General features: G+C 46.4%; 1 protein-coding gene across 1 annotated transcript; it reads left to right on the top strand.

Annotated features, from left to right (window-relative positions):
* Positions 1–3,490: 3,490 nt before the first annotated feature.
* LOC307223790 (all-trans-retinol dehydrogenase [NAD(+)] ADH4-like) lies at positions 3,491–13,782 on the top strand. The gene is made up of 6 exons (XM_079990093.1): positions 3,491–4,031; positions 7,908–8,009; positions 8,301–8,442; positions 10,125–10,277; positions 12,150–12,288; positions 12,638–13,782. Exons 1-6 carry the CDS (start codon positions 4,014–4,016, stop codon positions 12,660–12,662), a joined length of 579 nt encoding a protein of 192 aa, XP_079846219.1. The 5' UTR covers positions 3,491–4,013; the 3' UTR covers positions 12,663–13,782.
* Positions 13,783–21,984: the final 8,202 nt, after the last annotated feature.

Raw genomic sequence — 21,984 nt, 5'->3', positions numbered from 1 at the left:
TCCCATCTCTTGCGGGGGTGCAATTCGTGCCAGCACCGTCCGTTAAGAGTTTGGGTGTAATCTTCGATACCTCCCTCTCCATGGAGGCGCAGATTGCAGCTATAACAAAGGCGGCATTTTTTCATCTCCGCCAAGCTAAGCAGTTGGCTCCTTACCTCTCTCGCCCTGACCTAGCCACTGTGATCCATGCGACGGTCACTTCCAGACTGGATTATTGTAACTCGCTCTACGTGGGGCTGCCCTTGAGACTGACCCAGAAACTCCAGCGGGTGCAGGATGCCGCAGCGAGACTCCCTACGGGGTCTTCGCTGCGAGATCACATTCATCCGGTGCTATACCAGCTGCACTGGCTCCCGGTGGAGTACAGGATCAGGTTTAAGGTGCTAGTTTTAACCTTCAAAGCCCTATACGGCCTAGGACCCTCGTACCTACAGGACCGCCTCTCCTGGTATGCCCCACAGAGGAACTTACGGTCTTCAAATAAAAACATCTTGAAGGTCCCAGGCCACAGAGAGGTTAGGCTGGCCTCAACTAGAGCCAGGGCTTTTTCGGCTGCGGCTCCAACCTGGTGGAAGGCTCTGTCACAAGAGACAAGGGCCCTGCAGGACCTGACATCTTTCCGCAGGGCTTGCAAGACAGAGCTGTTCCACCAGGCCTTTGGTCAGGGCGCAGCCTGACTCCCTCCTTTGGCAATCTTTACAAAACTTTAGTTTAAGGTTGCCATCAATTTGGATTTTAATTAACTTTTATAATGTTTTTATAATGTTGCACTGTTTTGGTGTTGTTAGCCGCCCTGAGCCCGGCTTTGGCTGGGGAGGGCGGGATATAAATAAAATTTATTATTATTATTATTATTATTATTATTATTATTACCCCAGCAAGATGCTACATTGCACTTAATCTCAGCCAAAGTGACAATGTATGTGATTCTTTAGTCGTAAACGAAAATTCCTAAGAAATTAATCACATTTTCAGATCTGCTAGAGGCCTTCTCCAACAACAGGCACGAACTAGAAGCTTTAGTTTGCAAAATATTTTTATTTACATCAATATTATCGTATATATTCTGAGGAATCCTGCCAGAAAGTAAAATGTAGGAAAATAAACATTCAAGCAGGTGGCTCATTCAAAACCATGTTGACCTGTGATAAGCCAGCCTTTGCAACAAATATTTATTGAAGCAGAATATCATTATTTTTGTCCTAGTGCTTAATCCCAGTGCTGCAATATTATTTGTGCTTATATATGCATGTGACAGGACACTTCCAGAAGGGCAGGCCTAGGTAAGGAAACTATCTTTCCATTTTGCTTGGGTACATATTTGCAAATACCATAGGTGTTGGAACTGAGATTTTTGCCACTGTCTTCTTGCAAGAAAAAACCCCCACAATATTGCCTGGCCCATGTTTCCCATTGGTGTGCAAAGTGGCTGTGGCAACAAGGAAAATAAAGTTTAATCACTCACATCCTTCCACAAACCACATGCTTTTTCTTCCATGCAAATGCTTCCATTCTGTGCTTCCACTCCTTTTTTCCAGAGCAGTTGATGGGTATTATCAGTCCTTTTTTTTCTGGGGGTATGCAGGGGGTATGCATATCCCTAAACATTTTGTGAATCTTTGTACTTTTGTCCATTTATTTATTTTTCCCGATTTCAGCTATAAAATTGTGATTTTCTTGAGTCAAAATGAAAGTATCCCTATACATATTATTATTAGTATTTATTGAATGTATATACTGCCCTACACCTGGAAGACTCAGGGCGGTCTGTTTCTATGGTCCTATGATCCTCCTAAGTTGTTCAGAAGCTCTAAAGCAGGCATAGACAAACTCAGCCCTCCAGGTGTTTTGGGACTACAACTCCCATGATCCCTAGCTAACAGGACCAGTGGTCAGGGATGGTGGGAATTGTAGTCCCAAAACATCTGGAGGGCCAAGTTTGCCTAAGCCTGCTCTAAAGGCCTAGGTGAGTGAGAATTACCAGTGAGATCAGCTTATTGCCGTAGCCAAGGTGGTGCTCTTGCAATGTAGCACTTAAGCCCTATCTATGAGCTATGCCTTGAACAGGAAATTTAAAACATAAGTAGGAGGTGTCAGCTATGCATGTAAGCCCCGCCCCCAGTGTCCCCACTCACAACAGCCCCTTCCACTCTACCTCCACCAACCTTTCCCCATTGAGTGGGAAGGCAGGAAGTAGAATTGTAAATGTAGCATATGTTGGATTTGGAAAGCTGGTAGCGACTAAGGAATAACACCAAGTCTACTTCAGCTTGTCTGGGACCAGTCTTCCTTGAGCATTACACCCCACCTAATTGTCCAGGGAGTTTGCAAGCAGATCAGTGTCGGCTCCTGAATTAAACTTGGGGGGAAATAAGTAGTTTCTCACCCCCACCCCACTGCTGGAGGGAATGGAGAACCTATGACCCTCCAGATGCTGTTAGACTTCAACTCCCATCATTCCTTGAAAGCATGCGTGGCAAGTGGTAAGGAATGGTGGGAGCTATATTTCAACATCTGGAGCTCCACAAGTTCCCCATCCCTGTTTTCAGATATGCACTTGGTTACCTAAGTAACAGCACAATCCTATGATACTATGAATCAGGTCAGTGGGACTTACTCCCATGTAAGCATGCATCAAATTGTAGACAAAAACCATCTGGCTTAAAATGAACTCAATGGGGCCAATTAATCATGTCCTTCTATCCCTTGCAAACTCTGGAGTCAAGAATTTAGTGCAATCACTCTTTCTTGGTTGCTATTTTGGAAGCAGAAAAACTATTCAATCAAAACAGATGTGTAAGAGGGTTTTTAAAGAACAATTTGTTTTACTTTTTCTGGTTAAAATTCAGATATAGGTTGCTTCTTTCTTAATACTGATGTGCTTAACATTGCTTTGAGTAAGCAAGAAACTTAATTTTAAAAGGCAAAATCAGTGATGATCAGCTGATCTAACTGTTGAGTATGTTCTCCAAGTCAGTCTCAAATAGACTTGCTATTCCTGTAAGTAGTTCTGAGTGCATTACAATCACAGTGGTACCTCGAGTTACAAACACTTCAGGTTACAAACTCCACTAACATGGAAGAGTTACCTCGAGTTGAAAACGTTGCGCCAGGATGAGAATGGAAATCATGTTACGGCGGCGCGGCAGCAGCAAGAGACCCCATTAGCGAAAATACGCCTCTACTTAAGAACATTTTCAGGTTAAGAACGGACCTCCATTTGCAAGAAGTTCTGTGAGGAGTAATATTAGAAATATTGTAAAAATGGAAAAAGAGAGATGATATATTAAAAGATTTAATGGCAATATTAAGTTAAGAAAGGCATAAGAAGTGATTAAGACGGAGGATTATCAGAGGTGCTGATGGAAGTCCAAATAAGAATGTATCTGTGATAAACTGTGAGGTATGTTTTATAATTTTGTAAGCTAAAAACCGAGAGAGAGAGAGAGAGAGAGAGAGAGAGAGAGAGAGAGAGAGAGAGAACGGACCTCCGGAACGAATTAAGTTTGTAACTAGAGGTACCACTGTATAAGCAAAGGCTAGTGGTGAGGTTCATATTACAGCGACTTTATTTTCAGCACAGTTCCCCCACGCCCTACTCTCATTTCCAGAGTAAAGAGCTGGTATCATTGTCACCATTAATTTTGCTAAAGCCTCTCCTGTCACTAGAGTTGTTTGCACTGACATGCTACTGAACATTATATGTTTGCATGTGCTGAAAGTCTAGGTATAAGGGGGAAAGGATGTTGGCTGCATAGATACAAATAAAATATAAAGTTATAATTGCGGAAGCGGGTTAAGGACAGAGGGCTTAAAAACAAGAAGACCTCCACTGGTAGGAGGGAAGAGAGAGGAGGTGGTAAGGGTAAAGTGAGGGAGTGGCAGAATTCCAGCTGATATTTAGGTCACATCTTCCCTCCCAAGACACAGATTCTACAAGCTGCTTCCTTCACAGAGCCACTGACCCCAAGGGATCCCACCTGAATTCGTCTTGTTCTCCCCAGGAACAAAGTATGAGCACTGCTGGCAAAGTAAGAAACTGGGGTGCGCACTGGCAGCCATGCTGTTTAATGCACTTCTCCCTTTAGTGCTGGACAGGGTGCTTATGGGACCCTCCAGATAACTTGTTTATTGAGAATTCCCTGTGATTTGCTTGCACAAAGCTTCCGCAAATGTTAGATTAAAGCCAGTCTTTATTATGAATTTGTTTGCATGGAAATTATAAGGCAACAGAGGCGGATTTAGGGGAGCACAACTGGCTTGGTTGTAACTGGGCATGAAGCCTCAGGAGTGCCTCAGGGGACACCGCAACTATTATTTATAATAGAGTGTGAAAAGAGTAGGTTGCCAAATTTTGGTGTCACACAGGGCGCTACTGAAATTTGAGACTCCAAGGTCCACCACTGATGGCAATGTGCATTTCTCCCACGTTCACCCTGATTTGCTCTCATTAGTCATTCATTCCAGTGATGCAGTCAGAGGAGAAGTGCTCTGCTTTAGAGGGCTCTACTTTTATAAGCAGGGGACGCAGGTGGCGCTGTGGGTTAAAGCCTCAGCGCCTAGGACTTGCCGATCGAAAGGTCGGCGGTTCGAATCCCTGCGGCGGGGTGCGCTCCCGCTGCTCGGTCCCAGCGCCTGCCAACCTAGCAGTTCGAAAGCACCTCCGGGTGCAAGTAGATAAATAGGGACCGCTTACCAGCGGGAAGGTAAACGGCGTTTCCGTGTGCGGCTCTGGCTCACCAGAGCAGTGATGTCACGCTGGCCACGTGACCCGGAAGTGTCTCCGGACAGCGCTGGCCCCTGGCCTCTTAAGTGAGATGGGCGCACAACCCCAGAGTCTGTCAAGACTGGCCCGTATGGGCAGGGGTACCTTTACCTTTACTTTTATAAGCTGTATATCTGGTCAATCTTGATTACTGAATTCAGGCCCTGTGCATTAGTTGGTAATCTGGTTTATTAAGAGGGTTATTTGCAGTTTACTGGTGGGGTTCTTAACACAGGCCTGCAGCAGAGCTGCTCGTAGGCAGAGGGAAGAGAAGGGAAAGGAGACTGATATCTGGGTAGTACTTTAGGGGATGCTAAAAGACAACACATAAAGCATTATAGTGCCCCCCATGCTTCTCATCCTCCCCTTTCCAAACAGAAAGCTCCACATTCTTATGCATTTTTTAAAAAAACCTATTAAGGTTTATTTCCATTGAGAAGATGCTCCAGCTCAATTACCATTTCTTATGACAGGACACATACGGATTGCAGTATCTGTCTCTTCACATCCAAATTTAAAACTTGATCGTGAACACCTCTTGATATTTTTGGATAGCAACCATTGCTGGCTTGACCTCCCATGAGTTTCCTTAATAAAGAGAAGTGCCAGCTCAGAGATGCTTTCATGGCTAATATTTTCCACAGACATGCAGAACAATGAGACAGAGACAGAGTGAGAGACAGAGATAGACAGACAGAGTGTTTAAATGTTATTTTCACAGAGAACAGCCCTGTGTCAGAAAGGTTGTTAGATGTCAGGGTCTCTTTGAAGAAGTCCTCTGTTCAAAGAGCTGACTAATCCAAACCTTGTTTAAAGATAAAGAACCATAAGGAGGCAGAACTAGGGTCTTGAACTTGCCCATCAACACTTAGCAGCACCTGGCCTGCTATGATGAAATATTTTTCTCTTTATAGCATGGTAACTATTTCTAAATTAGCATGCATCCATATAAATCAGCAAATGCAAATTGGTGTCCTCTTTTTGGGTGATGCACTTATGCTTCCTGGGTGAAATTTCCTTTTCCTCATTTTGGAGGAAGTGCATGTTATAAATCAAATCAAATAATAGTAATATGTAGGCAGCTACCTTGTTCACATCTGGATATCATCTGATTTCTGTGTATTTTGTAATACAGCTAAGAGTGGATTGATATGGCCTTGGCAATTCACACACAGTAAAAATCAATCCATGTCCAGCTGGTTCATGGGATGTGTCCAACATAACAATGGGAATAGGAGTCAGCCAACATAATTTTGGCAAGTGCTAAAAACTAGATTTGGACTGGATTTGCCCCCAGCACATTCTTCTGAAGTCTCGACATATGTAAGACATTTCACATGGCTAATTTTCAAAAATGTACAATAGTTTCCCCCTCAAATGAGACTGAAGGCCAACCTAGGCATACCTAGCAGGCAGCTACATATCTTGTTTTTCCACAGCTAATTACAGGGACGAGAGAGCTTGATTCCTACGGTGAAGGCAACACATGGGAAGGGGAAGCTTATCTCTTTTCTCCCTTGCCTAGAATGGAATGGAGATTGGACTGCTCTCCAATGAGCAGGAACCTTAGGAAAAAAGTCTCCAGTTGATACCACTGTGGTGGCGGTGGGGAGGCGTCTGCTACATATTTAAGCGCATGTCAAGACTGGCCCTCAAAGTATCTTGCAGTAAAAACCATTCAATTGCTTAGCCATAAAACTACATTTCAGGGGATCTGTTTTTATTTATTTTATTTACAACCTGATTAATAATCAGAAAAGATATATAGATATAGATTAGATATAGATATGGATTAAAAAAACACCTGGAGTTGGTTTTCTTTTAATGAGGTAGCCATTCTGCAACAGGTTTTATTTACAGATATATACAGGTGTCAGGGGCTCAGGAGCAGAAGCACAGGGAAGAGGGGAGATGGAGAGCGAAGGGGAAGAATCTGAGGGCAGCGTAGGGGAAGATGACAGTGGCCCGAGAGATTCCATGAGCCTCTCCAGCGAATCGGAAGATTCACAGAAGGGGGCTCCGATGGCCAGGGCAAGGGGGGTCCCGGGAGGGACGCACCAGAAGCTAGGGGCCAGCAGCGACTCCCAAAGCAGCAGCTGGAGATCAGGACCAGTTTCCCCACCAGAGCGTAGCGGGGGGGAAGAGTCCCATGAGTCAGGGCTGACCACGCCCCTATCGCTGAGTGAGGGAACGCAGGGGAAGTCAGATCCAGCTAGCCCCCCCGAAGGGGGAAGCAGTGACAGGAGCAGTGTAACGGTCAGGAGGAAGGTGGCCGGGTGGGCGCGCGCGCCAAGTTCAAATGTACAGGCGCGCGGGACAGCAGGGAGCTTGGATTGGGAGCCAGGTCCTAAAGCACGCCGGAGGCAGGGGGAAGAATCCGGGGACTCTTCAGCATCAGAAGAGTCCAGAAAGGGCAACACCCCGGCGGGCAGACGGACCCAGAGGAGGAAAGAACAACGGAAGAGGTGGAGTAAGGCTAGAGTCTTAAACTGGTGTCTAGGGGGAGGAGACTCAGACGGAACTACGGCGGTCTAGGGTTTAAGACGTAGAGCTGCGCGCTACAGCTTTGGAATGGAAACTGAACTTCAATAAAGACTTTTGTATATAACCACGACCTGGCGTTGGTCCTCTGTGAGCTGGGACCTTGGGCAGCTCTGACAACAGGCTAAGATGAAATGTTCACAGCATTCACATTGCAACTGGTCCTGTTCCCCCATTAGCTTTCCAGTGCTGTAGGCACCAGGTTTTTACAAAGAACAAGTCAGGCCTCTGTCTCTTTCAGAGTGACCTGGTTCTGTTACTGCCAAACATACGTTCTCTTACTTTTACACACACACACCCCTTGATGGCATCACCTCCAGCCAGGGGAGATGGGGTTGAAGAAAGACATGCCACTTTCCACAAGGATCTCCAACTACTAGCTTCTATGGCAACAAATCACCTTTACTTGGCCATCTTTTTAGTTGTGCAAAAGCCCATTCGCCTAGCCAAAGATAAACAGCTAGGCAAAGTTTGTCTTTAGCAGTCTCTTTTTATGCAGAATCTGATCTTAGAGCTATAAAATAACAGGGCTGTGGGGGTGGGGGAGCTCAGGGGTCATTAATACCAACCTTCGATTTCAGTTCAATGGGTTCTTTTCCAGGTTATTAAATGCAAGGCTGCCATTGTATGGGAAGCAGGGAAACCCTTTTCCCTTGAGGAAGTTGAAGTTTCCCCTCCAAAAGAGCATGAAATACGAGTTAAGGTGAGCATCCAAAGATCTGCGAAACATCTTTATTATATCCCACAGCTTACATTAGAAGCATAGCTTTGAAATAATGTCAGCTGTAACTTACAGCAAACAACAAAATGGAGGCCATTTTGGAAAGCTCTATCTAAAGTTCCTGGAGGACGCATATTGGAGGATGAATATGGGAAAAGACAGTAGTGAATATGGAAGTCTATGAAGGAGAAAGAGTGTGAATCTGCATCATCATCATCACCACCACCACCATCTAGTTAGGTTATCAACTTGTGTTTTATGTCTTTCTTTCAGATTATTGCTACCGGGGTGTGCCGCACAGATGATCATGCCATGAGTCCAAGTTTTAAAGAGGGCCTTTTCCCTGTCATACTAGGCCACGAGGGAGCTGGAATTGTAGAGAGCATTGGTCCAGGTGTGACTAGATTTAAACCAGGTACTGATACATTATAAATTGCCCTCGGTGTCATTGGCCCATTTCTCTTTCTAAGATGCTCAACTGCCTGAAAGGTGTTGTTGTTGTTGTTGTTTTAAATAATCAATACCTGCCCTTCACTCTAAGGTCCCAGGGCGAGTTACAACAATTAAAGCAAAAAAATTAAACAGTTTAAAACTGTAGTAGGCTAAAGGAAGTTCCTGGTTCAGATGTTGCATCTTCCAACAGTGGTGTAGCATGGGTTGTCAGCACCCGGGACCTCTAGGGTGTTGCTATATATGGACCTTAAGGTCCTCCGTGGGGCATACCAGGAAAGGCTGGTAATGAGAAAGCTGTTCAATTTTATCTAAGCTTTTCCTGACATTCCACCAGGAATTCCCTGATTTTCTCAAAATCCACCCCTAACGAATGTGGCCTTGCTTAGTTTTTTCATGAGAACTCATAAGTCTGTCTTTTAAAGCTGATCAGGTCTCCTGGGTTCTAGACTAATGCAACCACCACACCACCCCAAGGTCTGACTTGCAGGTTCCCATTAGGGAACCTCACTTTTTGTTTACAGTGAAATAGAAAACTCAACTGCTCAACAAAGGAAGCAGTTTGTCTCTCCCATTTGTCACATCTTATTTACTATCAGATGTGATTTTGGGTTTTTTGGGGGGGTTTGCTTCCTATATGATCATTGTAAGCATATTCATATATATTCCTATACGAATATAGTAAGCCTAGGTCAGGGCCAGCCCACTAATGAGGCAAGGTGAAGTGACTGCCTCAGGCAGCAGGACTGACAGGGGCAGCAGATCCCAATGTAGATCTTTATTCTCTTCTTGTACCTCATGTAGAACTTCACACACCCCTTCTTCCATGGCAGGAAGGGAAGCACCATTTTGTGATTCACCTCAGGTGCCAAAATGTCTTGAACTGGGCCTGGCATAGGTAAATATCAGAGTGGCTACGTGGCTGACCAGCATTAGAACTTGGTGGAAACTAAGTAAGGACATAGGTTTGGGTAAACTGTTCAGAAACAAGCAGAAATAGCAGGTGTGGGGTAAAGCTGCACTATACTGGGACTCGAAAGAGCCATCTTTCCACCTGCCTAATGCCTTCAGGACATCCATGTAAAATGTAGCTAGGGGGGCAGGCTATGCTTAGTGTCGTGTAAACTGGAGAGAGGGGGCCTTGATACCTGGTGGGTGACAGGAGATATTTCTGCAATGCACACAACACAGAGACAAGACTTTTTTGCCTTAATGAGATGGTAAGATCTCGCAAATGGAAACCTGTCAGTGCACTGGTGCCAAATGGTCATTCAACTGCAGCATATAACTCTGGGTGCTTCCCCAGACAGGGACTTAATTTGCAAACAAAATATTGCAAATGGATTTTGGCAACAGATTTTTAATTATTATTCATAGTATTTCCTCCCGAAAGCGTAAATCAAGAGTAAAAGAAGGGACGAATATAGGCTACTATTTTTATGCTGATAACATCATGTGCACACTGCTAATATTTATTACTAGAATGCATAAGGAGCATTCATTCCACACTAAGCACTCATCTGGAAGCCCCCTCTTTAAATGTTGCAGAAGCCAGTGAAAGTCAACTGGGAATGTTGTAACTCCATTTGAACTCATGGGCAGAGTTGACTTTGTGGCTCCTAATTATAAGCAGGACTGGGTTGTTAGTTTCCTTTGCCTTCCAGAAAGCTGCTCTCTGCTGTACCACTGTTGGCTGGGGCACCTGTGTAATCGTCGGAGTGGCTGTGGGTGAAGAAGGATTCGTTGTTTCTCCGCTGGACCTGATAATGGGCCGGAAAATCAACGCCACCTTTTTCGGAGGTTAGTTTTTCCCTAACAGTATATGCATGCCAGAAATGGCATTGAAGTAGTATCTAGGATTGAAATAACACTTGCATAGTTATTTCTAAGTTTGCACATTTGATTTGTTTTATTTTCCCTTTCAGTACTGCCATGATCAAGATGGGCAGCACTGCTTTAATTATCTGCAAGAGCAGGGGTGACAGAATACAGCTTGTTTTCTTGTAGCTTGCCGTAAATACATTTTACATGTGTTCTGTCCCTCTTGCTGCTTTGAATCCTGAATCCAGCCCATCTTCTTGCTCAGCTCAGCATTGTGATAAGGTGATTTCTCCTTCACTGAGCTGGACTACACATACAGGTTTTGCCAGGGACTGGTGAGGCACCTGCAGTGGTTTGGCAGGCCAGATCCAGCCTGCAGGCCACAGCTTCACCACCCTGTGATATTACATTGTATTACATTTCTCTACATTTTCTCTACATTTGTGTCAGGATCAGTTTCTGGCACTGGGTCATCTCATGCTGCCCCATTCATGATTTAAGAAGAGGTTGCAGCGTGTTTCTATGAGAGCCAGTGTGCCCACCAGCACTTCCTGCGATGCCCACAAAAAGTTTGCTAAAAGAACCTGCAACACCTGAGACTATTTGCTCTTTCTCTTCAGTTCCTGTTTGCCTGCTCAGCCTCTCCTATATTGAACATGCTCCCTTAAACATGCCCACTTTTCTTTGGATACTAGAACTGGACACAGGCCCTTCTATCTGTTCTGAACAGAGGAGCGGTGCAAACAGCTTCTCTCTGTGAGCAAATGCAGTTTTTGATGTGGCATCCATTACGTCACACCCCCACAGCAGTCATGTTGTCATGCACCACATTCCACAGCATGCATTTTGTAAGCGGTGCCCACGTCACTTTCACAAGATCCCAAATCTTCCCACTGCCCCAGAAAGGTTGGTGACCCCTCACTTAAGAGAATGAAGTCAGAAGAGTGGCACATCGATGGCACATTCTAGAGCGTGCAAGCTTTTTTCTCAGTGGCTTTTAAAGGTCTTTTGAAAGTAAAAGAATTATCTCAGATTACATAAACTCTCATTGGAGCACTACAGATTTCTTAAGCCAAAGGAGATACTAAAGAGAAAGGCAACAAGACATGTACTAAATAGAATGTTAATGGGGAATGGGGCCACACAGATTTTAGTTACTGTTCCACCCATACTAGAAAATGCCTTAGTCCCAGTAATTCCTACTACTCATACAATTGTTTTGCGGATTTTATGGCAGCCAAAGCAATTAGTACAAAATAATTGTGATTTATTGTCAGTTGCTCAAATGTTCCCAGATCTGGATGATATTTCTTTCTGAGCCAACCTCAAAAAACATAACAGCTGGAATGTTTTTATTGAATTGCCTCCCATTTCTGGAATCCAAATATCTGGTGGATGTTAAATGGAACAGCCTGTTCCACTTTTGAGAAATAAATGAAAAGCTGTTTCGACATCATTCTAAAGTGTGGGCCCATGCACAGTGTGCCCCAGGAGCTGGGAAAGTGGGTGGTGAAACAGGAGGAAAAACTGGCACAACAACATTCAGGCATTCAGATCATCCATGCAGTTGGGGGGCAGTTCATGATGACTTGCTTTCTTAAAATCGTACATTCTGATTTGTTTGCAGGGAGGTTAGATGATAATGTGTCAGAGCAAGCTTGATCCCACACTTTTCTGTGCATTTCCCTATACTGTAGTTTTCCTTACACAATAAGTCTGGTCTTTGGGGAAAACAAGTTTGTTGTACGATATCTCCAAGTCAACATGCTGGCATATTTGTGAACATAGTGTCATATAAAAAAAATCAGGAATTCAGTTTTGAATCTGTTTGTTCCCCCCCCCCCCCCACAGGCTGGAAGGGTGTGGATTCTGTACCAAACCTGGTGCTGGATTACATGGCAGGGAAATTCAGCCTGGATGCACTTGTATCTTACACTTTGCCTTTTGATAAAATCAACGAAGCATTTGATCTTATGCGTCAAGGGAAAAGGTAAAGCATTACAACAAACCCGAAACTCTTGGGGCAAGTTCATACACATATGTGTATCACTCCCTTTATTTCCTATGGTCACACTCTTAAGTTTTGTTGCTTATTTAGCAAAAACAGCACCACAGACACATAAGGAATCAGCAGTCTTGAGGAGAGGACTCTATGCCCTCTTCAGCTGGGCATATAAAGGGGATTCAAGCTGCAAAACAACTGCTCTACCCACTAAACCCCTGGTGTGCAAGCAGCCTAACTGCATCACCAGAAATAGGCCAGTAACAGATGCTTAGTATAATCCCTTTTGCTAATGAACGCATACATTTCCCCCTCTTGCTTTTTACCTGTTTTTCAGCAACCGAACTGTATTGGTGTATTAAGAACCCAGTACAAACGCCGGAGGACTAGAAGCCCAACAAAATGTGATCTTTATTCAAATCTGCCCCACTGACTTCTGATTAATGTATCCCCTTGGACATTGTTTGTAAAAGCATTTCTTTGTGATACATGAGCATATAATTCAACATCTCCAAGCTATAGGTGTAATATTTTAGAGTAACTTTTTTAGTTCCTGTACTGTCAGGTCACTATTAAAACTGACAATTCCTGTTGTGTTGTGTCACTCATGAATTAATATCTACATATGAATATTGTCAAAACAAAATAAAAAAATTCCTTCCAGTAGCACCTTAAAGACCAACTAAGTTAGTTCTTGGTATGAGCTTTCGTGTGCATGCACACTTCTTCAGATACACTGAAACAGAAGTCACCAGATCCTTCTATATAGTGAGAAGGTGGGGAGGGGTATTACTCAGAAGGGTGGTGGGATTGGGTGATTGGCAGATAGCTGTGATGAGCCTGTTGACGACTCTTAACGACTGCAATAGGTCTTACAGGAAAAAGCAAAGGGGTGAGAAGGTGAAAAATGGCTTTGTCGTGTATAATGAGATAAGAATCCAATGTCTTTTTCTAGTCTATTTCTGAAATTCCTTTGTAATAGAACAGCTATTTAACTGCTCATCGTCTAACATTGTGTATGCCATCAAATGCCAACAGTGTCCTTCAGCTCTCTATATTGGACAAACAGGCCAAACCTTACGCCAAAGAATAAACGGACATAAATCTGACATCAGGAATCACAAGACAGAGAAACCAGTAGGAGAACACTTCAATCTCCCAGGACATTCTATACAAGATCTCAAAGTAGCTGTTCTATTACAAAGGAATTTCAGAAATAGACTAGAAAGAGAAGCTGCTGAATTGCAACTTATTACCAAACGTAAAACCATGGAGAGACCTGGTCTGAACAAAGACATTGGAAGGAATTTTTTTATTTTGTTTTGACTATAGCAGACCAACACGGCTACCTATCTGTAACTGGAACTATGAATATTGTGTTGGCGCATCACATTTCTAAATGTGTAGGGTCACCTGTGTACAAAATCACTTTTCTTTTAAAGCATTCGTGTGAAAACAATAGATTTAATCTGATGTCACAATAAAACATTTGCAATAAGTTCCTCGCTTCAGGGTGATGGCATTTTGTGTGGTTTTTTCCCATAGGACCACTTCTAAACTCCTCTCAGTATAACCAAACCAGCTTCTGACATCCCTACCAAACTGATTCCCAGAGTGTTGCTGGCTTGTTTGCAACAAACAGCTGAGCAAAATTAGGCCTCTGTCAAGAGGTTAAAAAGGACCAGCTGGCATGGCCAACAACCAGGGGTGATGGGAATTGTAGACTAGCAGGATATGGGAGGCAAATTGCAACACTGCATAGGTTTAAATATGAAGCGGACACCTAGTGCTTAAGACTCATTTCGCATTACAAATCTACTGGAAGCCATTAGTATTATATTCTTCCTAGGCAAAGGCTATCAGAGGTATGGTAGACACATTTAATGGTAGACACATTTAATTGCTCACCACTATTGCTCTACCCTTCCAGGGTCTGCTGTTGGCATTCATCTGTCTCGGAAGACAATGGAAGGGTGAGATGGGTACAGCTGGCTCCCCAGGAGAGTTGTGGGCACCCTAGCACACACCCCAGAATCTTTTGCAATTTTCAGAGTTTATGTGGTAGTTGCAAAGAGTTCCTCAGCAGACAACACAAAACACAGAAAGGTTTTCTAAACACAGGAAGCCTAAAAGCCATAACACTGCAGTGACTGTAATATAATTTATCTAGAATGTTATAGTGCCACCTACCGTCAACTTTTTCTTCTTATGGATTCTGAAGCTCAATATTTCATCCTGAAAATAAAAATCAAGAACTTGATTTTATGGTTATTTTAACACTAGTAGATGTCAGAGAAATAAATAAGTAAACTGATATTATAATATATGGTAATTTTATCCCATTTTAAAACTTTCATAGCACAGGACATGTTCTCATACCCAAGCTTAAGTAACAGCCAACTGCATTTTGGTTCTATATTCCATATTCATCAGAAATAACATGAAGATTTAAGTTAGCTCTTCTCCCCCCGCTTTTTTTTTTGTAAAAGCCTCTGTGTATTTAATAGGCACACAAAAAACACAAATCCAACGGGAGCATCTTTTCCTGACAAAAGAAAAGTGATCAGAAAAACTGCAGAGTTGAATTTCCAAATTACATGAGGCTGTTAAAGGTGGAATAACTCTGCCTAGGAAAAGGTGGCAACTTTAAAAAGATGGAATGACATAATAATTCACGTGAATAATATTGTTACTCCAATCTCCAAGCAGCAAGAGGTTTTGTGGTGGTAGCTCATTTTCTTGGAATGAAGATCACTGGAGATAGTGTTTTTGTGATATATGGTTTTACTTACAAACAAAGGCAGTTTGAGCATAAGACTCACAACATTAACACATTAACATAACTTGCTCCTCCGTTAGGTTTTTAGCCCCGCAATGCCATAGTTTTGGATTCAGCACAGAGAGCAAGTCAGGTAAACCTCTCTATCTCTTCCTAACCCATTTCAAGACAAGACTGGTCCATGACTATTGCTGTCCTTTGCACACCAATGATATCCCTTTCAACCAGAGGAGGAGGGAAGATTCTAACCCTTTTAACCCACCTTCTGGAAGTATTGCTATTAGTAGTTTCTGTGGGAACCATCACCTACACAGTGGTACCTTGGGTTAAGAACTTAATTCGTTCTGGAGGTCCGTTCTTAACCTGAAACTGTTCTTAACCTGAAGCACCACTTTAGCTAATGGGGTCTCCCGCTGCCACCGTGTGATTTCTGTTCTCATCCTGAAGCAAAGTTCTTAACCCAAGGTACTATTTCTGGGTTGGCGGAGTCTGTAACTTGAAGCGTCTGTAACCCGAGGTACCACTGTATTTTTTAGTCATGCAAAGAGATACTACAAATTTGGTTTGCAGCAATTAACTCCACAGATACTGGTTTCACCCTTTAGCAGTCTCTCTTTCTAAACAATCCAGTTTTACAGATATACTGGCTGAGAGGGAATTCCAAAAGTGACAATCAAGCTACCTCAACCACCACAATCCTATAACAATATACTTTTGGCCTTTAGGAAGTTCTGTACCAAAATAATATTTCTCCAAAAGTTGAGGCATGGTTCATTAAGTGGGAATATGACTTCTGTAACTAGGCAGAGTTATTGCAGCATTTGGGGCCAACGTGAACACCTAGCTGCCTTGGCTGGGTCTAGTCTACATTTTAATTTTCCACACTGCCTCAGATTACTGTTCTATCTAGGACTAACTACCAGGAGCAGCTGTAAGGAGCCTGCTCCACTCCCACCCACTCCAAAAACCACCAGTGTCTAACTGTGAGTTGCCCTGGGACTCTTTAAGAGCTGGAAGTAAAGACATTCAGGCCTCATCCATCAGCAAGGAAAACTAAGGGCTGCTGGATTGTGTAGGTGTCACTTTGTATAAACACAGGTGTAGGTATCTACGCTTCCTTAATATTCCGCCGACACCAATTCACTTGGGATGCTTTCAAAACAACCTAGTAGCTAGTATAGTAAGCTTAGGAGTGAGATGAACACCAACACTGGACAGGATGAACGAAGATTGTTAGTGTATTAAGGGGGACATTATGTACATAAGGGAATACTGGTATTTACACTGGGGCCTTGAAGATGTTTGCTGATAGTTTCTGAAGATTTAAGAGACGCAGTTGCTTACAATAGCCTCGAAGTCAACCTCAGGCCAAATTCTCCAGACCTCCAATGCAACCAAATACAATGGTACCTTGGGTTAAGTACTTAATTCGTTCCGGAGGTCCGTTCTTAACCTGAAACTGTACTTCTGACTGTTGGGACATGTTATGTACTGGGTTGAATAGGATCCAAACTGCAGCAGTCTGATTGGCCCTAGAACAATAGGATCCAAAAGGCAGCAGCCTGATTGGTCCTAGAACAATAGGATTCAGAATGCAGCAGTCTGATTGGTCCTAGAACAATGCAGCAGTATGATTGGTTGGCAGGAACTACCCAATCATGCTCCAGATAGAAGTGAATCCACAACCTGATTGGCTTACAGTAGAATTCCGGAATTAGCCAATCATGTGCAGCCCATTGTGTAAATAATGTATATAAAGCAGATACCTTGAGGGGACTTTCATTCATTCCTCCTCATCACTATGAGCTGAATAAAGAGCATGAAATCACTTTGCGACTCTGAGTATATTTCACTGGCGACGAAGGTGGGATCCCGCTGAGCTGACTGCCACACACAGCACCGCAGCACCGCCACCTGCCGCATCGCTGCCTCGCACCGTGTATCCAGGCTTCAGCTCCAGGACACAAGGAACTCAGAATGGCAACCAACAGCAGCTTTTCGCCATTCAACCCAGCATCTGGAGACTGGGAAGCATACGCCTCCCGTTTCACCTTCCTCCTAGAAGCCAAAGGGGTCACCGATGAAGAAGACGCCAAGAAGAGGGCAATATTCTTCAGCGTCTGCGGAGAGGAGACGTTTGAAATCGCCCGGGCTCTCCTTGCGCCTGAAGACGTCGCTACTGTTCCATACAAAACAATAATGGAACAGCTGAAGGGGCACTTTTCGCCACAGCCCTCAGTGGTGGCTCGTCGAAATGCCTTCTACGCAAAGCGGCAAGCCTCTGGGGAAACCATAACTGGGTTTGTGACCTCTCTCCGCCAAGCCGCCCGGTTCTGCAACTTCTCAGAGCTGGAGAACATGCTTCGTGACCGCCTCGTCGGTGGCCTGAGGGATGAGAAGCTGCAACGACGCCTCTACGCTAAGAAGGACCTAACGTTCCAGGTCGCTCTGGAGGAGGCCCTGGCAACGGAAGCTGCCGAGAGGTCGACGCAAGAGGCACGGCCGAGCCAGCCATCCCAACCGAGGGTCCACCATGAAGACCTCACCGACGACTCAGGATCCAACAGGGAGGAGGTGCACCGAGTACAGCAGCGCACTCAAGCAGCCCACATACCACAGCTGCCTCGACGAGAAGGAGGGAACTGCGCAAGCTGCGGAGAAAGTCACGAGAGGAGGACCTGCCGTTTCCGCAACGCAGAGTGCAGGCAGTGCAGAAAATCGGGACACATCGCCCGGGTGTGTCGGGCTCGGCCCACCCGACGCCAGGCATCAGATGACCAATCCAAGAGCCCCAGGTCCCGGGGCCCAACGCACCAAGGCAACTCGACTGAGCTCACGGACTTCCAGGTATACCAGTTGCCCCACCCCAACGTAGAGAAAATTTATGTTGACGTACAGATAGAGGGGGCCCCATGCCGCATGGAGCTTGACACGGGTTCAACTCTATCCATAATCTCGGCAAGGACCTTAAGGAAACTGTGTCCTACTGGGGGTCCCAAACTCAGGCCGGCCCCATTCACCCTCCGGGACTTCCAGAAACGTAAGGTCCCCACAATGGGGGTGGGGACCTTCAGGGTGCAATACCGAGGGCGGACGCGGCAACTGGAATTGCTGGTGGTCAAGGGCCCCTACATTAGCTTACTGGGATTGGCATGGTTTGGACCACTGGGGCTAGCTGTCACCGGGGTGAACCACACTAGCTTACAAGTGGACGTGGACGCCATATGCAAGGAATTTCCGGGGGTTTTTGATGGGAAATTGGGACAGTATACGGGCCCCCCAATTGCTCTACAGCTTGACCCTGCAGTACGACCGGTCAGGCTCAAGGCCCGCCGGGTCCCGTTCGCCCTGAAACCCCGTATAGACGAGGAATTGGACCGGCTTGTGGAGCAAGGAGTGCTGGAGCCGGTGCCTAATGCCCCCTGGGAAACCCCAATTGTCACACCCGTCAAGCCTAATGGTTCGGTCCGCATCTGCGCAGACTACAAATGTACCATAAACAAGGCCCTTACGGCCCATGCATACCCAGTGCCAGTGGTCAGCCATGTTCTTGCCACCCTGGCTGGGTCGAAAATTTTTGGCAAGCTGGACTTGGCCCAAGCATATCAACAGCTGCCAGTAGATGAGGCCACAGCAGAGGCACAGACGATTGTGACACACAGAGGAGCATTCAGGGTAAAGCGGCTGCAATTCGGTATCAGCGTGGCACCAGGCATATTCCAGAATCTAATGGACTCTCTCCTTAAAGGGATTCCTGGCGTCACCCCCTTCTTTGATGATGTGTTGATTGCCGGGCCCACACCAGAGGAGTTTGAGGACCGCCTCCGCACCGTTCTGCACCGTTTCCAGACGGCGGGTCTCAAGGTGAAGCGGGAAAAATGTCTACTAGGAGTGCCTCAGGTGGACTTTCTGGGATTTATGGTGGACGCAGAAGGGGTCCACCCGACTGGGGACAAGGTACGGGCCATTTGTGATGCCCCAGCGCCCAAGAACAAGACTGAACTTCAGGCCTTCTTGGGACTATTGAACTTTTACCATTCCTTCCTTCCCCACAAGGCGGCGGTAGCGGAGCCCCTACACAGACTCCTGGACAAGCGGGCCCCTTGGGTGTGGGGCCAGCGCCAGGAGGCCGCATTCCAGGCAGTCAAGGACTTGCTTGTCTCAAACTCGGTCTTGGCACACTTCGACGAGAGGCTGCCGGTGGTGCTAGCATGCGACGCCTCGCCCTATGGAATTGGCGCTGTCCTGGGACACCAACTCCCGGATGGAAGAGAGGTACCAGTGGCATACTTTTCCCAGACACTCAACGCAACCGAGCGGAACTACTCGCAAATCGACAAGGAGGGTCTGGCAATCGTGAAGGGAGTAAAAAAATTCCATGATTTCTTGTACGGGCGGCCCTTCACCGTGGTGACTGACCACAAGCCGTTGCTTGGCTTGTTTGCCCCTGAAAAGCAGACCCCCCAAGTGCTGTCTCCTCGCGTCCTCAGGTGGTCAATTTTCCTTGCCAGCTACCAGTATGCACTGATTCACCGTCCGGGGAAGGCGATGGGCCATGCGGACGCCCTCAGCAGGCTACCACTACCGGAAACAGGCCCCGACCCAGCACCTGCACAAGAGGTTATGAGCCTGGAGCTGCTTCCTGACCGCCCCATTCAGGCACAAGAAGTTGCACACCATTCCAAGAAAGATAGGGTCATCTCCCGGGTCCTGGACTGGGTGTGGAGGGGATGGCCCAGCAGCAGCCCCGGGCCAGAATTCGCCGGCTACACAACCCGCAAACATGAACTGTCGGCCCACAAGGGGTGCCTGTTATGGGGAAGCAGGGTCGTTGTTCCCCAGCCCCTCCGCAAAAGGGTCCTCACAGCCCTACACGAGACACACCCAGGGGTAGTAAGAATGAAGGCCCTTGCCAGGAGTTATGTGTGGTGGCCAGGGATCGACGGAGAGATAGAGGCCTGGGTCAAACACTGCCAGGCCTGCCAAGAATCCCGCCCAGATCCCCCAAGGGCCCCAGTCCAGTCCTGGGAGTCCGCCCGAGCACCATGGTCACGCCTGCATGTGGACTTCGCTGGCCCCTTTCAGGGGAAAACATTCTTCATAGTGGTGGACTCCTACACCAAATGGCTGGAAGTCGCACTGGTACCGTCCACTTCTACGTCCACAGCCATCCGGGTACTACGCAGGCTGTTTGCAACCCACGGGCTCCCTGACACTCTCGTCTCAGACAACGGGACTGCATTTACGTCAGGAGAATTCCAAACCTTCACAACGCAGAACGCCATCCGCCACATCCGTTCGGCGCCATTCCACCCTGCCACCAATGGCCAAGCAGAACGCATGGTGCGGACCACCAAGGACACCCTTCGCCGCATGACACAAGGGGATTGGGAGTACCGCCTTGCCACATTCCTTCTAGCACAGCACAGCACCCCCAGCTCAACGACTGGCCGGAGCCCCGCTGAACTACTAATGGGTCGGCGCCTTGCAATCAGATTGGACCGCCTTCACCCCGATAGAGCTCAGGATGAGGCAGTGGTGGGGGAAGGCAAGAACCCCCGGACCTTCGAGGCTCAGGACCCAGTGTACGCAAAGAATTTTGGGGCAGGCCCAGCATGGGTCCCCGCCACAGTCACCAGGGTCACTGGCCCCGTGTCGTATGAGGTGCTAACGGATGGGGGGCAATGCTGGCGCCGCCACTGCGACCAGATACGGCGACGGTTCCCAGGAGAAAACCAGGAGGAGGAAAGGGCAGAGGAGTCCCAAGGGAACAGAGGGGCAGTGAGGCCCATAGAGCAGCAGGGGCCAGCAGGAGAGGCAGAATCAGTAAATACAGAGAGGACCCGTGAGGCCGAAAGGACACCGGAACCAGAACCACGACTGAGCGAGCCGGTTGCGCCAGACCAAACAGCCCCATCACAGCCAGCATCCTTGGAACACGAGCCAGAACCTGAACCCCGGACCAGGGAACACCCCAGGCCGCAACGCACACGTAGGCCGCCGGCGTACCTCGAGGACTATGAATGCGACCTCCCGGGCAGGACTGGAACTTAGAGGGGAGGGGTGTTATGTACTGGGTTGAATAGGATCCAAACTGCAGCAGTCTGATTGGCCCTAGAACAATAGGATCCAAAAGGCAGCAGCCTGATTGGTCCTAGAACAATAGGATTCAGAATGCAGCAGTCTGATTGGTCCTAGAACAATGCAGCAGTATGATTGGTTGGCAGGAACTACCCAATCATGCTCCAGATAGAAGTGAATCCACAACCTGATTGGCTTACAGTAGAATTCCGGAATTAGCCAATCATGTGCAGCCCATTGTGTAAATAATGTATATAAAGCAGATACCTTGAGGGGACTTTCATTCATTCCTCCTCATCACTATGAGCTGAATAAAGAGCATGAAATCACTTTGCGACTCTGAGTATATTTCAGGACAGTTTAGCCAGTTTCAAAATCCTGTCATGGATGTGTCAGTTGAGGGGCCAGATGAAAACAAGAGTTGGGAGGAAAAATACCAAAGTGAAAAGCCGAGGCCTAGATATTCATAACCACAAAACGACAATAACCTTGCAGCCCGATAGCTCAAGAGAGCACGAGACTCTTCACCTCAGGGTCGTGGGTTCAAGCTCTGCGTTGGGGAAAAGATTCCTGTATTGCAGGGGAGTTGGATGATTTGCATGATATTGCATGATCCTTGTGGTCATCCTTTCACCTTGGTGGTCCCTTCCAATTCTACCCTTTCGGTGATTCTTCCTAAACGTTTGCTCGAGCCCCACAGATTTCTGCAGGACTTCCCCCGCCTCCTAAGTAGCTGCGCTTGCAATCGCAGCCTCCTGAAGCGGAATTCATCCTGAACGAGCATCCTTCGACAGAGGGCACTACAATTCTCCCTAAGAAGACGA

This window comes from Podarcis cretensis (genome assembly GCF_951804945.1).
Source record: "Podarcis cretensis genome assembly, chromosome: 9".
In the NCBI taxonomy this organism is placed as follows: domain Eukaryota; kingdom Metazoa; phylum Chordata; class Lepidosauria; order Squamata; family Lacertidae; genus Podarcis; species Podarcis cretensis.
The sequence above is the reverse complement of the archived record's forward strand: the minus strand, read 5'-3'. Positions and strand labels throughout refer to the sequence as shown.

Coding starts and splice junctions, on each gene's coding strand:
- LOC307223790 (XM_079990093.1), top strand. Junction 8,443..10,124: donor TGTGACTAGATTTAAACCAG/GTACTGATACAT, acceptor CTGGGTTGTTAG/TTTCCTTTGCCTTCCAGAAA. Junction 10,278..12,149: donor CAACGCCACCTTTTTCGGAG/GTTAGTTTTTCC, acceptor CCCCCCCCACAG/GCTGGAAGGGTGTGGATTCT.